The 17972-nt window shown below is 39.6% G+C and overlaps 1 protein-coding gene across 2 annotated transcripts in view; it reads left to right on the forward strand.

Annotated features, from left to right (window-relative positions):
• Nucleotides 1-17972, forward strand: part of CDC20B (cell division cycle 20B) — a 55589-nt gene that overhangs the window by 13299 nt on the left and 24318 nt on the right. For both annotated transcript variants that reach the window (XM_046670934.1, XM_046670935.1), the window contains exons 3-5: nt 10011-10239; nt 12994-13124; nt 16080-16173. In XM_046670934.1, coding sequence (XP_046526890.1) covers nt 10011-10239; nt 12994-13124; nt 16080-16173 — 454 coding nt within the window. The remainder of the gene's footprint in view (nt 1-10010; nt 10240-12993; nt 13125-16079; nt 16174-17972) is intronic.

Consider the following 17972-nt stretch of genomic DNA (forward strand, 5'->3'; position numbering starts at 1 on the left):
ACTACTATGTAACTTCAGTTCTCTGGCCTTGCTGCTCTAAGTGGGGTCCTTGGGCCAGGAGCGCTGCCATCAACTGGGTGCTTGTTAGAGATGCGGTGTCTCAGGCCCCACCCCAGACTTCCTGAATCAGAATCTGCATTTTTACAAGATCCCCTCGTGACTCAAGTGCACACTTATGTCTGAGAAACCTTAGACCTCAATCTTTTTGTGGTTTTCAGAGCAAGAAGTTCTTTGGTTTCCCTTTGTCTTCCACAGTATCTATGTTTCATGTCTCTGTGTCTACACTAGATATTTTAACTACCTCCTCAGGCTATTCAAGCAAAGGGCTTTAAAAGTTCATTCATAGAACACCTGCTGTAATTTGAACCATGTAAACCTACCCCAGCATAACTATTTTGAGGGAGGGGACAAGTCTGGGAGGGATGTTGACTGACCATCCCCCAGGCAGGGCCTTAAAGGGTGATATTATTTTGATAAAATCATTATGATAGTTTTTAGTCTGTTGTTTTATAAATACAGAAACTCCCGTCAAGTGATCCAGAGCTGAGTGGACTTGAGAAGGCCAAAATTATATAACTTTGCAAGACATCTATGTAAGCCAGCATGCCAGCTTTTACAACCAGAAATGGAACTGTTGTGCAGGCTGATGTTCCACATTAGTTTGATCAGAAAATTCAGTCTATATGAAAAAGTACTTTGAAAGCTTAAGTAAGTCTCTTTCCTAGGATGAGATCAGAACCTGTTTGTTAATTTTATGATTCTTAAGGCTTAAGGGCATGATATATAAATGTATATATTTATGATATATAAATATCCATACTGGCCCATTAACCAAACATTCAAGACAACAGTTTGGGGAACTCCTGCCCTGCACAGTGGTGAACACAGATAGATTTTGGCCCTTAGAAATCTCTTCTTTCTTCATTGGCAGAGTCTTTCTCTGTATATATTTTGATATCGTCATCTCTCAGTTTTCTGGGCGTCTGTCATCATTGCTCCGTGTTCTGTCTATCCTAAAACCATTCTCAGGTTATAAATATGTTACGGTTGCAGATTTGTCTGCATAGGGGATGGTATGCTAGAAAAACCACTGGAACTCCTTCAGAAGACCGAGGAAGTCTTTTTAAAAGAGGGGAAAAGATTGATGAGGTTGAAGGTCAAGGTTAAGGGAAACTGCTGGGTCAAGATGGGATAAAGCAGTTGACTCAGTTAATCAACTCGGGCACTCACTTTAGTAGAGGATACTAAAGTGTAAGTGGTGGAGCCAACCTCATACAAATTTGAGATCAATTTTGGAGATGAGACATGCATGAAACAATTAGGGAACAATTATGAGATAGCAAATAACCAAGTGCTAAGTAAATAACTTGTGTTTGTATAACATATATATAAATATATGTTAAATGTAAATATAATAAATGATTTGTTTGTAGAGTGCTTTATACTACACATGATTTATTTACATATTAAATAAATATACATATATATTAAAGAGGATCATGTGTAGTATGTATAAAGCTCTTTTCAGACATAATGCAATAATTCTTTGAAATAGAAAGTTAATAACTTGCCCAAGATCATGGAACTGTTAAGTGGAATAACCAAGACTAGAGTTTAGGACTTTCAACTTCATAAGCAAAATTATTTCAACTATATTAAACCATTTCTCTGAATAAATAAAATATGTTTACTTAGAAGAAAACGTGGTAGGTGAGATTGCTGTAATACTCTGATGAAGGAGTTTTATTTATCAGGAGACATTTAGTTCTGTAAGAAATCTCTGTAAGAGTCTAAAGAGGAGAGGAGTGGAGAACAACAGCAACAAAGCTTGTCTGTGTGTACTGAAGTTATCTGGGAGGGGTCACAGGAAGTCTGTGGAGCAACGAGTCAGGCTCAGAGATGACTTAAGGAAGACAGCGTTGGTCATGCCCTACAAGGGAAGGGATAGATGCTAAAGACACTCTGGAGCCCCCAGTGGCAAGTGCTGGCAATGGAGAATAAAGAATATCTGATCTTGATGGTTTTGACTTGGGTTGTATTGCCCACTAGGATGAGAAGGCATTGGAGGTTCAAAAATGAGAAGATGAACATTTCGGTCTAAATAATTAATTTGAAATAGTATTGAGACCCTGGCTTTGCAATGTCTTATGGACAGAATGCTGCTGCTTTAGGCAGGGGGTGGTGGGATAGGTGGGAGGGACAGATATTTGGAGGCTAAAGAAGGGGGTTTGGGGGATAATATGCCTGAGTGCTGATGGGCCATCTTTGTTACTTTCGTCCCTGCCGTGAGGTTCTAGAAAGACCCTGGCATCACCAGCATGTCTTTCCTCGGAATGTCCAGGTTTTTCCCACCCCCTGAATATTTGTGTGTCAGACTATTTATCACTCGATATGTATTTGTTTCTATTTTCCCAGTTGTTTCATTTTGTTACTTCCTGACCTTATTTTTAACCTCTCTAGGTTCCTTTCTATTTATTTTTTGGCCCCGCTGCTCTGAATTCCTCCCGATTTAGTGTCAATATGATGTGAACTCTAAAGGTAAACAAAACAAGCTGATGTGCTTGGAGTATCAAGTCGTTCATCCTTTTTCCCTTCTTTGTCTTATTTTTCTTATCTTCCTCTTCCTCTCCATTAATAAATACTTGAGTCATTTAAAGCTATGCGACAGGCATTTCCTCAGCAGGAGAGAGGTCCTGGGATGAAAATTTAAAAACACCGAAGATGAAATAGCACAATCTACGGTGTTTCCTAAGCTGCGGTCATTTGCGTAGCACCTCTGTGATTTCTGCCATATCTGCATAGCATTTGTCAGTTACTTAACATTTTTTGTTCAAATGGACTCATTTATTTCACTCTAATTTTTCTGAGGGAAAACTTTATATCAACATCGAAAACTTTAAAACATTTAAAAATGCACCTTAAAATACATACTATTAAAAAATGTTCATCTGTACTGCTATGATCCGTATGTCCCCAGTGGAGGGACTGACTGAGAACTGTGCTTTATATTCAAAATGTTATTGAAAATTGTGCTCGAACTCTTTGAAAGTTCTTTGTGTTGAATAAAAATTCACCTCCTCCCATTCACTGGCCCTAGTTTTGTTACAGGGAGCAATACAAGGTAAGTTTTTCTTTTTTGCAAAAACTGCCTTCAATATTTGAAGATGGTTCCTTTTGGGGCTTCTTTCTTCCAGACTAAAAGCCGCAGGAGCCCACACTCCATTCGCGTGTTGCTCCGTTACTGTATTTTCCCTGACCTCCTGTCACTGTGGTTCTTTCCCTCTAAATAAACTCAGGTTTTGAATCCTGGCTTGTCCATCTCCTTCTTACAGAATTGTTCTGAAACTGGACATGGTTCTCCAGATCAGTTCTGACCAGTGCAGAGACAATCAGGTTTTGCCTGTACTTGTTCTGGACACTTTTTCCCCCCTTAATGAGACCTAAAATTGTACTGCTCAAAAAAGAGTAATTGCATGATACTGTAAACTCATATTCTGGGTGGCTGCCTGATACTGCCAGTCCTTTGCACTTTGTATCAACTCTCCCCCATGTTATGTCTGTGCAGGGAAAAAATATCTCAATGGGGAGATTTTTCATGTATCCTTATTGAATTTAATTTTGCCAATTTTGGTCCTTGTCCCATATTTTTTATTCTGAACCCTACTTCTGTCCTTTAATATTTTAACTACCTTCCTCAACTTAGGATAAACAATTTTGATTAATAAATCTCCATTCAAGCCACTGAGATCAAGTTGGACAGCGTAACACCAGGGACAAAAGCCTTGGGGTACAACGCAGGGGGATTCACATAGGATAGATCCCTGAGACTTGTGCCATCCGGGGCACTGGCAGCAAGCTACTTATTTCTGGTTACTTGTTTCTCCTATTGGAAAACATTTGTCTATTTTGGGGGACACTTTTCTCATTTGTCATGTTTTTCGTAGATCACTAACTAACATCCTTTCTGGAAGTGTTGTCAGTTCTCTGAGGTTTCATTTATCTGGTCCCAGAGACTTCAGCTTATTTAAAGTGCCCAGATGAATACTTACTGCTTAACTTATCTCACTCTCCAGTTTCTGTAGAAATGTTTATTATACCCCGTCTAACTTGAAAATCATTCTTCTTAATGGAGAAGAAAGAAAGGAAATAGCTTAGTTCTTTGCCTCTGGATTCTTTCTTAAGTCCCTTGTACCTCTTTAGCATTAATTGCCTCTAGGGGAAGAGATTCATTCATTTATTCATGATGGATTCTCCTAGATGCCAATGAATGTCCTCTGCTCTGAGGAAAGTAAGATAAAAGACAACGTCCTTGGTCTTAAGGAATTTGTAATATAGTAGGAGAGAAATAAAAATAATCAGAAAAGTGGAAAATGAGCTATCTTAGTCCATTCGGGCTGCCATAACAAAACACCACGGACTGGGCAGCTTATAACAAACAGAAATTTATTTCTCACAGTTCTGGAGGATGGCAGTCTGAGATCAGGGTGCCAGCATGGTCGGATGAGGGCCCTCTTCCGGGTTGCAGACTTCTCGTATCCTTGTGGTGAGAGGGCTGGGGAACTCTGTGGGATCTCTTTTATTAGAGCACTAGTCCCATTCATGAGGACTCCACCTTCATATCCTAATCAACTCCCAAAGTCTCCACCTACTAATATCATCCCCTTTGGGCCTTAGGATTTCAACATGAATTCTGGGAGGACAAAAATATTCAGACCATAGCATGAGCAGAGGTGCTAAAAGCACAGGGACTGGATTGATTTGTGAGTTCAAACCTTGGCAGGGTTTCTCTGGTTGGTTGTGGGGTTGTGCACTGCATGCTCCAGGGGGTGCCCCTCATAAAGACAACGATGTGTACAACTGCATGCAGTGGCTCTGTATCCTTGCTCCAGTTATTCTTGCTCAAGCCTATTAACCTTCATTTTCCAACTCTGTAGAATGGGGGAAATAATAGTACCTACCTCGTGAGGAAGTTTAAATAAATAATCCGTCCAATGCATTTATCCCAATGCTTAGCACATATTGAGCACTTGATAAATGTTGTTGTTACCAATAAAATGGGATAGTGCTCTATTGGAAGCACACACCGTGAGCTATGGAAGCACACAGAGGGCTATTATTTTCCAACGACTGATGTAACAAATTACCACAAACTTGGTGGTTTAAAACAACACACATTTATTCTCTTACAGTTACGGACGCCAAAGTTCCGAAATCAGTCTCACTGGACAAAGCCAAGGAGTCAGCAGGGCCTTGCTTCCTGCACAGGCTGTAGGGGAGAATCCAGTCCTTGTCTCTTCTAGTTTCTGGTGACACCCAGCATTTCTTGGCTTGTGCATCACCCCGTTTCTGCCTCTGTGGTCACGTTACCTTCTCTTCTGTGTAGTCAGATCTCCCTCTGCCTCCCTCTAGAAAGACATGTGATTGCATTTACAGGCTGCTCAGATAATCCAGGATAATCTCCCCATCTCCAGGTCCTTAATTTAATCACATCTGCAAAGCCCCTTTGCCATATAAAGTAGCATTCACAGGTCCCAGGGATTAGGATCTGGATTTATTTTAGGGGACCATTATTGTATCACTTAGGATTCTCTAGAGAAACAGAACCAATGGGATATATATAGATGTATACAAGAGGCCTATGAGATTATGGAAGCTAAATCCCGTAATCTTCCATCTGCAAGCTGGAGAACGAGGAAAGCTGGTGGTGTAATTCAGTCGGAGTTCAAAGGCCTGAGAACTAGGGGGCTGCTGATGTAAAGTCAAGGAGTCTGAAGATCTGAGATCCAGGAGCTCCGATGTCTGAGGTAGGAAGAGAGGGACAGCCCAGTTCAAGAAGAGGGAGAATGCACCCTTCCTTTGTCTTTTTGTTCCATTTGGGCCCCCAATGGATTGGATGATGCCCACCCATGCTGGTGAGGGAGGATCTCTTTACTCAGTCTCTTGAATCAAATGCTAATCTCTTCCGGAAACACCTTCACAGACACATACAGAAACAATGTTTTACCAGCTATCTGGGCATCCCTTAGCCCAGTCAAGTTGACACATAACATTCACCGCCACAGTTATTTAGCCTACCACGGGTTGCCTAACCCAGTTTAGAATGGAGAAGAAGAGAATGTCAGAGACATCTTCTTGAAGGAATTGGTGGCTGATCCTAGCCATGGAGATAGGCTAGAAGTTACCCTGGCAGAGAATCGTGAAAGAACATCTCAGGTGGGGAAACAGTATGGAGAGAGTGACAATAGATGAGCCAGAGAAACACAGACCTGCCAAGGCAATGTGAGATTGTCAATGTGAAATTTTTCGATCATTTTTCTTAGCTGACATTTTGAATTCTTCTTTATTTTCCTTCTTTTAAACTTAGGATTATTATTTTTTATTATTGTATATTTAAATTTGAGACTCCAAGGAAAACTTTGAGCAAGTGTCTCTTTCATGTTTGTTGCAAATCAAATGTATATTCAGATATGGTGGCTCCTCCTTTTCTTGCTCCCTAGAAAGGTGAGGGCTACTTGTCTAGCGCTGCAGAGGATGCAGACGTAGCCTACAGCCTGAATGTGGCCCACAGACATGCTCTGCTACAGTGTTCTAAAAAAAATCTGAATTAGTTGAAAACTTTACAAAGTGGGGAAATTGATATGAGAAGTTTGAATTTCTAACTTCTCTTATTACATGGGACAACGTGCTCCTGTGACCCTCTTTCTTGCTGAGGCTGAAACATGAGCATTACAGTTTTAGAGAGATTCCCACCACCCTCTATCTGGGGCCCAGTCTCCCCAGCCATTGAGCTGGCATTGCAGGTTTCCTTGGAGGAGAGAAACCGAAAAGTGGGAGGATGGAAGTCAGAGTGGGCCATGTTTCTCCCTCCAGGCCTGCTTCTCTCATCACTGTCCCTTCTGCTCCCCTGTCTGGGCTTCTGAGTTCGAGACACCTGCTTTACATTTCCAGGGCTCTATCGTTCCCTCTTTCCAGCTTTCCCCTTCCTACTGAAAAACCAATAACAGCAGAACATCTAAAAGGCAAAAAAAAAAAAATAATAATAAATAAATAAATAAGAAGACCCCTAACAACACTGATTACAACAGCTGAGGTCTCGGGCTCCTGACTTCCCTTTTTCTGGGGAAGGTGTCCTCTTCGGTGCAGTTTCTGGAGGAAAACACAAAGCAGCAGTGAGGAGAGAGAGCTCGCTTCGTCAGATGCAGTGGCTGCAGGCGGGCTGGGTGATCACCTTCACACATGCTTATTAAAAAAACCCAACGTTGGGGCTGGCCCCGTGGCCGAGTGGTTAAGTTTGCGCGCCCCGCTGCAGGCGGCCCAGTGTTTCGTTGGTTCGAATCCTGGGTGCGGACATGGCACTGCTCATCAAACCACGCTGAGGCAGCGTCCCACATGCCACAACTAGAAGGACCCACAACGAAGAATATACAACTATGTACCGGGGGGCTTTGGGGAGAAAAAGGAAAAAAAAAAAACCCAACGAAATGAATATTTACTGCCCCAAATTCTGGCATGTTTCCTTCCTATCTTTCATTTATAGACAGGAAATGAGACCATATTGGAATACTCTTCCACAGAGTCTCCATTTTCCACTTGGCAATATATTGTGAGTATTTTAATGTTTGATTGAATGTTATCCTCTGTTATCATTTTCTTATTAGTTTTTTTATTGAGATGAAATTCACATAACGTAAAATTAACCATTTCAAAGTGAACAATTCAGTGGCATTAAGTACATTCATAATGTTGTGCAACCACCACCTCTATCTAGTTCCAAAACATTTTCACCAACCCCAAAGAAAGCTTTGTACCCATTAAGCAGTTTCTCGCCATTTCCTCCTTCCCCCAATCCCTGGCAACCAGCAACCTGTGTTCTATCTTTATGGATTTACCTATTCTGGGCATTTCATATAAATGTGTCTGGCTTCTTTCTCCTAGCATAATGTTTTTGAGGTATGTTCCACGTTGTAGCATGTTATCAGTACTTTATTCTTTGTTATGGCTGAGTAATATTTATATATTTATAATGTATAATGTATATACACACACATATACATGTATCCCCCACAATTTGTTTATGCATTTATCCACTGATGGACATTTGGGTTCTTTCCACCTTCTGCCTATTGTGAATAGTGCTACTATGAACATCCTGTACCTGTATTTGTTTGAGTTTGAGTACTTGCTTTAATTTCTCTTGGGTGTATACCTAGACGTGGAATTGCTGTGTCATGTTATAATTCTGGGTTGAACTTTTTGAGAAACTACCAAACTGCTTTCCATAGCAGTTACACCATCTTACATTCCCATTAGCAGTGAATGTACAAAGGTTCCAATTTCTCCCCATCCTCAGCAACACTTGTTATTAATTGATTGATTGATTATAGCCGTCCTTGTGCATATGAAGTGGTACTTCATCGTGGTTTTGATTTGCATTTCTCTAATGTATGTTATCATTTCTAATGGCTGCAGAGTATTCCGTTTTACGGATGTCGCATAGTTTGCGTAGTCAATTCTCCAGTGGTAAACATTGAGTCCCCCCATCTTTTTGCCCCTATAAACATATACTGCAGTGACACCCTCATGTTCTCAGTTGAGAGTGTGGACTGTGGAGTCAGACAGATGAAGTTAGGGTGTGGCATTTCCACTCTGTGGTCTTAGGCAATTCACTTTACCTCTAAATCGTAGTTTCTTCATTGGTAAAGTAGGATTAAGTAACAGACCTCCTTCACAGGGTGTTTCTGAGGATTAAACATGAATGTGTGTAAAACCTTTAACATATGGGCTCGTACGTGGTGAGCACTCAATAGATGCTGGTTGGTTTTGTCCATCTTTCCTCGCATCTGTAATTTCTTTCTTAAATTCATAGAGGTGACATTGCTGGGTCAGTAGAGGTCATGCACATATTTGAAGGCTTTCGACAGACATTGCCCAATTGTCATTTCCGGAGACTAATTTACACTCCACCAGCAGTGTATGCCAATGTTTGCTTCTAGCACCTTCAACACTGGAGATTATAATTAAAAAAAAGTCATTGCTTGTTCTCATTATTGTTTTAAATTTGCATTTCTTTGATTACTAGTAAGGTTGAATATTTTTGGGGCATTTATATGTCTCTTTTGTGAATTGTCTTTTTTTATGTTCTATGCCCATTTTTCTTTTGTGTTGGTAAACTTGTTTAAATTTCTCTAAAAGCTCTTTATATTAATATAACATGGCTTTAACTTATTAAAAAGTAATTCATTTCCAGTTTGTCACTTGTATTTTAATTTTGAATAGCTGCGTGTCATGGCTCACTGCTATAGGATCTGTAAATACCAAACTCCTGGTGTTTCTCAGAGGGATGGATGGATGGTGAGCAAGTTAGGCCTCAGTTTTCCTATCTGTGAAATGAAGGGGTGGGACTACAAAACTGCTCTCTATTTCCAGATTTGAAATTTTATAATTTTATTTATTTATTTTTTTAAGGATTGGCACCTGAGCTAACAACTGTTGCCAATCTATTTTTTTTTTCTTTCAGCTTTTTCTCTCCAAATTCCCCCGGTACATAGTTGTATATTTTAGTTGTGGGTCCTTATAGTTGTGGCATGTGGGATGCCGCCTCAATGTGGCCTGATGAGCGGTGCCATGTCCGTGCCCAGGATCTGAACCAGTGAAACCCTGGGCCGCCGCAGCAGAGCGCGCGAACTTAACCACTTAGCCATGGGGCCGGCCCCCGAAATTTTATAATTTTATATAAACATTTGTGTTTAGTATATAGTGTTATTTCAACTTCATACTTTATATTGATATGTAACAGTAATAACTATAAACATAATTACTCCCTAAACTGCTGCTCTAAGTGTGTATATATATATACATATAATATTCTCCCAGGTCACAAAAATTAAAAACCTCTTATATATTTTATTTGTGTTGTACTAGATGAGTCATTTATAATCCTCTTTTAAGGAATTTCTACTTCTGCATCATTGAGGCCACTATAAATTACAGCTCTTTTTGTTGTTAAATAGGTATTTGATGCTGTTAATACTACATATTCTAACTTTAAGAGCAACTTTGCGAAGAGGCTGTCAGCTGAGGTTCCCGTTGCCAGTAGCCCAGTTACCACAAGATGGCGGCAAAGCCAAACCAGGGATCTGGCAGCCTATTCCTTTGAGGAAGAGCATTCAACCACTGAGCTCCCAGAAGCTTCCGCATCTGTGCTGAAAATAACGCCCGAGAACGAGACCTTGATTCTAGGTGAGGTGATAGAAATGCCACAGGCCGGTTTTGAAATGTTAAAAAAGGATATATTCATTCCTGAGAGAATCTTTGTCTTACAGAAATATCTAGTGTCACATTTAGTCAACTGCTTTTGTCTTTTTTCCCTTTGAATAAGAAATTTCCACTGTGGGGGTGGGGAATGAAACAAAACCGAAAGAAAGTATTTGTATTTTAAATACATTTCTGAGAATTGCATTAGTAGATGACTACTTTTGTAAAAATTCTAAGTATGTATGAATATGTGTGTGTGTGTATATATACACACACACAAGTTTTGCAAAGTATAGAGTTTTAATGTCTTTGGTAAGATTCCTGGTCTACTACAGTCTGGAAAAAGATATGTTAGCAATGAAATAATCAGGTGTGAAATAGGAGAATAAAAAGATGAAAGCAGGAGAGGATGAGAGGAAGAGAAAATAAAACGAAAGAAGAGGAGAGGGGAGGAGAGAAAGACAGAGAGAGAGAGAAAAGAGAAAAAAAGAGGAGAGGAGAGAGAGAAGAAAAGGGAACGCGAGATGAGAGTGAGAGGCAGTCTGGCCCCTGCTCTGGGGTAGAGATGGGGAAGGGGCACCAAAGCCCTGATGTGGTGGGCAAGGATACAGGATCAACAAGCTCTCTTTCTAAAATATGTAACTCTCGTTGGGGCACAGCCTTTTCTATTCCCATCTTTCGGAAGCAAAACTTGCCACTATCATCTAGTGATTTAATTTCTGTTCTCCCCTTTCAAAATCCTAGGCCACGTAAATCATTATCTTATCAGCATATTTAAGACAAATGTTAACAGCGGTGCTCTTTTCTCAATGACATTAGACACAATGAGACAGTGAAGTCCAGTAGACTATAGGACTGAAATGAAAGGGAGCCCAAATCATTTTTAAACCAATGATATTCCCATGTAATGATGAGTATCTATACTGAAAGTCGCTGGTTGAATGAGTGGGAAATACAGGGTTGTAAGAAAGGTCACCGTTATGGCCATCTTCTGAAAGAAATCTTTTGTATCCCATTATAACTGAGGGGTGATTTTTATGCTGATTGTTTTAAAGGAATTTCTGGCTAAAATTAGGGGATCCTTTTTCCTTTCTAAACCTTAATTATTTTTTTTTTTAAAGATTGGCACCTGAGCTAACATCTATTGCCAATCTTCCTTTTTTTTCCTTCTTCTTCTCCCCAAAGCCCACCAGTACATAGTTGTATATTCTTGTTGTACATCCTTCTGGCTCTGCTATGTGGGATGCCGCCTCAGCATGGCCTGACGAGCGGTGCTAGGTCCGCGCCCAGGATCCCAACCGGCAAAACCCTGGGCTGCCTAAGTGAAGCGTGCGATCTTAACCACTTGGCCATGGGGCCGGCCTCTCTAAACCTTAATTAATTTATTGGATTTTTTTTTTTTTTGTAAGGCATTGCATGAGAAATTCAGAATTCTAAGAGACAGATTATTGGTCAAAAGGACTTTAAAAGAAAGTCTATTTTGTGCTTCAGCTAATACTGTGTATTAATAAGATACATTGGTTTCTCACTGCTTTGCTGGTGGGGTTTCTTTCATTTTTGCTTCAGAAGAGTGAATACTGAAGATCCTCCCATCCTAAAGGGGATGTATGCAGAGAGGTTCCCTTGCAGACATGCTCTGTAAGCAAAACCTAAGAGGTACCTGCTTCCTTAGGCTGCTGGACCCGACCTCTTTGTTGATAACTAGGATAATTGTCAGTACTAGCATCCAACTGCAACTTTTTCTTTCTCATTTGAGGTTCTGAGAGCTGGCTTCTTCTCTTCTATACTCATCTACAAATAGCACAGCAAACAAGCATGCATCATTTCTCAGGACAAAGAGCAAGTTCTAAAACTTTGCAGATATTTCCTGTTTTCATCCTCCCTTTCCCTTTGATGTAAGCTGTATTTCTTGGATTTTGGATAGCCCAGACTCGAGGTGCTGGGCTTTAGGAACATTAACGACAGTTTATCAAGCCCATGTTTGTCCAAGTGAAGAAGGGATTGCCATGTTGCAAAAGGCCAAGGTTTTCCAATAGTCCCTTGGGCCCTCTGATGATCAAGTAAGTGATATGGCAGATACTTAGTTTTAGAGGATGACTCAATCTTGAGAGCTTTCTTAATCTTGAGAAGAGAATAGATATGAATAATAATGATGCAAATAACATTGACTCTTCTATTAGTTTAACAGAAAGTATTTCAATGCTGTCATCTCAAATTAGCCTTACAACAGCTTTCTGCAATAGGAAGAGGGAGAGGCAAAATGACTTGCTCTTGATCATGTAGTTAATATAGATGATTGGCAAAGCAAGCATCCCATAGTGATGTCCTGGCAGGATGATCATAGCCTAGGCAAACCAGACACTCTTGGCTCTATCACTTTAAACTACTGAACTGTTTGTTTCTAGTCTTCAAATGTGCAATATGTTCTTTCCATGCAGAGATAAAGCATTTCTTCGGCTGCTCTTGCAGTTGGGGTCAGGCCTTTAATTTTGGCATTTCCATTTGATTCAGCTCTGGAACCCATTGATGTAGTTTTTCATCCAGTGTTCACTTATGAGCCCAGTACTCTGGATAGGGCCCTGTGCCCTTCCTCCTCCCTGCTGCCCCAGGATTTTGGAGAGACAAGGGCATGTGTCCCCACATTTTGTTCTACTGTGAAAGATGCCATGGGCTGACCTCCAGTCAAAGTGATTATCGTGTTTTAAAAACCAAGTTCAAAGCTAAATGTTTTTCTGACAGGATCCTACGAAGAACCACGGAATACCCCCATCAAAGGAAATTTCGAAACAAATTACTCTGCTCTCCGTTTTGGCAAGGCACCTCATGCCCTGGACAGAGGCTGGAAGGAAAACATTGCCTCAAAAGGCCAGGTAGGTAAAGAGAGAAAACTGAAGATCTCTTATCTTAAGAAGCTAGACAACAGAGTCCCAAATGCGAGGAAAGAGCTATCTTAGCTGCTCTTGCATTCAATGAGGAAATGATGAATTCCTGATAGAAAAAATGAATGAGTGAAGGACACGAATAGAAGTGCTTCATAAAAGAAATAAAATAGCCGACAAATAGACAAGAAAGTATTTAGTAAGTGTGGATCAAAAGAGTGAAAATGAGAATAACCATCAAAAAGGTAAAGATTGAAAATACGTAAAATTATACATACTGTGGTATGCTTTTTCTAGCCAAAAGATCTCTTGGGCCATCATTTCCAACCATTTGGTGACTTGATTTGTCCTTTGGAGTCTCTCAGGATAAGTTCAATTTTTCCTTTATAACATGGTTTTTTAAACATTTCCCCTAAGTCTTTGTTGTTGTTTGTTTGTTTCTTGACTCAGTTTATTTAGTTCTTTTAGGTATCTCTTATTTATTATGGATTTAAGATCCTAGGAGTTCACCCTAAATCCTTTGGGCATATTAAATATCAGCAGCATGTTTTCAAGTTTATCAAAGGCAATGAAGAGCCCCTGAAGAAATCAATTTTCATTTAAAAAGCTTTGAACTAGGAAAGTGTAAGTTCTCAGTTTAGGCCAAATTACTCATTTAGTGTGTGCCTCCAGTGTTTGGCATATATATCTTGCTAGAGGAACAATAAAATATTGTGAATGTAAAACTTTGATTATTTAAACTCATATGCAATTGGAAACACATGTATTAAAGCAGGTCTTTTGCTGGGTGATTTATTGTTGGGTAAAGTTTGGGGATGGGGATGGCCAGGGAATTCTACTGAGGTAATTGGGGCACTGTTGACCTCATGCCCAGGCTAGGGCATTAGCACCACTGTCCTTTCCACTCTCTTGGAGTTTTTACTGCCCCGTCCTGCAGGACTTCCCTTTTCCTTCCTCTTATGCTGTTTGGTAACTGGTGGCAGCAAAGTTGGTGACTCTGCGAGGTCATAATGGTGTCAGCAAGTTACCATTGTTACAGCAATTGTTATCCAGCCAGAACATCGTTACAGCGTCACTGAAGAACCAGGGTAGGAGATCATGGAAACTGTTTTACTACAGTTATGTGCCGCATAATGACGTTTTGGTGAATGATGGACTGCATATATGATGGTGGTCCCATAAGACTAGTACCATATAGTCTAGGTTTGTAGAAGATTATACCATCTATGTTTGTGTAAGTACACTCTATGATATTCACACAATGACAAAATCGCCTGACAGTGCATTTCTCAGAACATATCCCCATTGTTAAGAGACACATGACTGTACTGTATCTAGAGCATTTGTTGTCATGAATAATCTGAAGTCAAACAGCATCAAGAATGGTGAAGAAACAAAGTGAGGACTTTCACCTTGACAGTAAATGTGTGTCTTCATGTGGTTCTTAGAGATCATCTGGAGGGTGCTTTCCCAGTGAAAGCCTACATAGCTGTGGAGACGTGCAGAATTCTCATATCCAGTCAGCTCTATGCCACGTTGCTCATTTAAGTCATAGTAGATCTCGCCTAGGGAAGAGCACTCCTGGGTACGTTGAACAGAAGCACACTGTGCTGGACAATGCCTTGGTGAGCTTTGTGGTAACTATGGGATTCTGAAGAAGCGAGTCTGTGAAGAGAGACAGTGAGCTACTGGCCAGCAGGCCACTTTAGGAATGTTATTTTATACCAGTGATTCTCAACTTGGGGTATTTTGCTCCCCAGGGGACATTTGACAGGATCTGAAGACATTTTTGATTATCACAACCCAAGAGGAGGGCATCTAGTAGATAGAGGCTGGGGATGCCGCTCAACATCCTATAATTCACAGGAGAGCCCCCACAATAACAAATTATCTGCCACCAAGTGCCAACAGTGCTGGGACTGGGAAACTCTGCTTTATACTTAATGTTCTGCTTTGAATACCTCAAAACCCATGATTTACTTGACTGGCAATGCCTGTTATGTGACATAATATTTGGGAAGAATACCAAAATTTCAAAATGATGCCTGTCAGAGAGACTTCTGTCTGAATTACGGTAATCCAGTGATTGTTGTACATTTAAGATGAAATATATTGTTGTGAAGAAGAAAAAAGAATCTTCTCTTCTTTAACTATTCACTATTACATTTTTAGAAAATTCTGACAAATACTTTTCTTTACCCTTATTACTAATTTTCTTATCTGTTTTTGATTGAAGTTGGATATGAGAATGTCAGAAGTGTTCTTTATGTACTGGTCCAAAGAAACAGCAACCAGATTTTTTTGCTCATGGAAACTTAGGCAAACTATTTAAGATCTCTGGGACTTGATGTTCCCATTTTTAATGGTGTTAATGGACAAGAACATTTAAGATGATTTAGTTCAATCCCAATGTATTACAGATGAGGAAAATTGAAGCCCAGAGAAAAATCTCAGTAACAGACTGAGGGAACATCTCTGAGTTGAGTGCTGAGAGGCACCCCTTGAAAGAAACCTTTCTTGAGAAAAGTAGCCTTACTAATGATCAACTTTATTATGTTGGGAAAGTCTTTTAATTTCAGAAAGTATTCGAGATATCATGACATTTCAGCTCTTGTAGACTTTGATGATATCACTGGTCTATGGTTGATTTGTGGGCTAAAAGGATTTTTAGGCTAGAAGGATAAATGAGGATTTTATTCTAGCTGAGTAATACCTGCCCTATGGAGTTGTTGGAAAGGTTAGAAATAATATATGTAAAATGCTCAGCACTGTGTTTATTACATGGTGGTTAGATAATGAATAATAATTATTATGGTGTTGGTTTTGATAATGTGGAATCTTTGAACTTCCTAGTGAATTATCAGTTTTAGCTCTGTATCATACATCACATCTGAGATGTACAAATATGTTTCTAAAGAATTATTCTCTTTATGTGTTTGTTTTCAGAAATGCCTAAATCAGCTATTTTCAACCCAGAAGGTGGCTCACCAGGTGAATGGGAAAATGCAGCTCTGTGAGCAATCCCAATGTGTTTGGAAAGGTATGGGCCAAAGATTTTCAGTTTGTCTTTTCCTACCCTCCTCTCTCCCTGCATCTTTCATTTCTTCTTCATCTTAAAATATATTATTTTTATATTTACTAGACTAAATCAATATAATTGTAAAATTTAGATAATTCTCATAATTGTCTGCTTTAACCATCCCCACCCCCAAGTCCCATTTCCCAGAGGCAACCGCCCTTAGCTCTTCGAGCTAGTCCCCCTGGTATTTACACCTATTTTCTAAATAATATTTGTAAACTACTATTTCTTCAATTTTAGACTTTATCATGACTTTCTAGCATAGTAGGGAAGAACTTATTTCTCCTCCTGCCTCATTCACTTCTTTCAGTCTACTTATATCACACTTTTAAGAGGCAAAATTAGTAGTCAATGTTTACATCACATTACACTACAACTGTTATTCACTGCCAAGCCCAGTAGTGTACTATAACTATGCCGCTTTTCTAGGGTAAGTCTTTGTTTTTCTTGAAGTTAAAAAGTTACTTTATTTTTTCACTTACTTGATGCCTATGAAACCAAGACTATTTCCCCAAATGCGCCCATGTTTTGTTCCAAAGCTATCAATGACCTTTTGCATGTATCCGCCCATATCAGTTTGTGTTTTCCATGGTGACCTCCCACCCAAGCCTGTTGAACAGGCTGCTCCCTTGGGAGTTGCACAGTTGTAATGCTGGGTCTTTTCTCTCATGTTAAACCCGCTGTTTCCTAGCGGCTGTGCTGTGCTCTTTCTGGGTTTGCTGGTCTGAAACGTCCTTTTTCCACCCTTATACTTGATTCATAGTTTGTCTGGCTGTAAATTCTAATTTCACTTATAATTTTGAAGTTATTGCTTTATTGTTTTCTAGCGTCCACTATTGCTGTTGAGAAGTCATCTGCGATTGTGAATTCCTGTGCTCTGTATGCCACCTGCTTTTTCTCTCTGGAAGCTCTTAGGAAAATCTCTTATCATTAGTGTTCTAAAATTTCATAATAATAAGCTTGGTGTGCTTTTTTTTTTTTGAACTCGTAAGTGAAAAGCCTATTGGTGGATCTTTTCAATCTTAGAGACCAGCTTAGTTCTTGGAAAGTTTCTTGAATTATTCTTTAAAAATTTCTTTACCTTTGTTTCTTGTTTCTTTCTTTCTGAAATTATTATGTTGGTCCTTCTGGATTGACTCTCTAATTTTCTTGTTTTTTTCTATTCTATTTTTCATGTCACTGTTTTTTTTTCCCTTACCTTCTAGGTGGTTACGTCAACCCTGTCCACTAGCCTTGCTATTAAATTTTTTATTATGGCTATCCTAGTTTTAATTTATAAATTTCTTGTACATTTAAAAAATTTTTTTTAACAGCATCCTCTTCATGCTTTATGGATATACTATCTTCTCTTATTTCTCTGATAGTATTATTTGATAGATTTTGGAAATATTCCTCTTCTCCATGAGTTGTCTTTCTTTGCCTTAGTTTTTTTCCCTCCCTATTTGTTTAGATTTCTCCCTTTCAACATAAAAGCTTTCTGAAATGTGTGGTGTTCTGGAAATAGTACCGGGATAAAGAGCTATGGGCTACTCAAATCAGTATAAAGATTTTTACTCAATCTCTAATTTTACAGGCACCATATATCCATCTCCATGGTGCCTGGTGTTCTTGAGTTAAGAGATTGTTATTTTTTATTTGTCCAGGGAATAAACATCTGGTTTCTTCTGGCATGTGCACGTGTGTGTGTGTGTGTGTGTGTGTGTGTGTGTTTTGGTGGCAGCATTAAGATTTCAAGGGGAGGATGTTGGAGGCAGAGACTC

The sequence above is a fragment of the Equus quagga genome, chromosome 9 (assembly GCF_021613505.1).
Source record: "Equus quagga isolate Etosha38 chromosome 9, UCLA_HA_Equagga_1.0, whole genome shotgun sequence".
Classification (NCBI taxonomy): domain Eukaryota; kingdom Metazoa; phylum Chordata; class Mammalia; order Perissodactyla; family Equidae; genus Equus; species Equus quagga.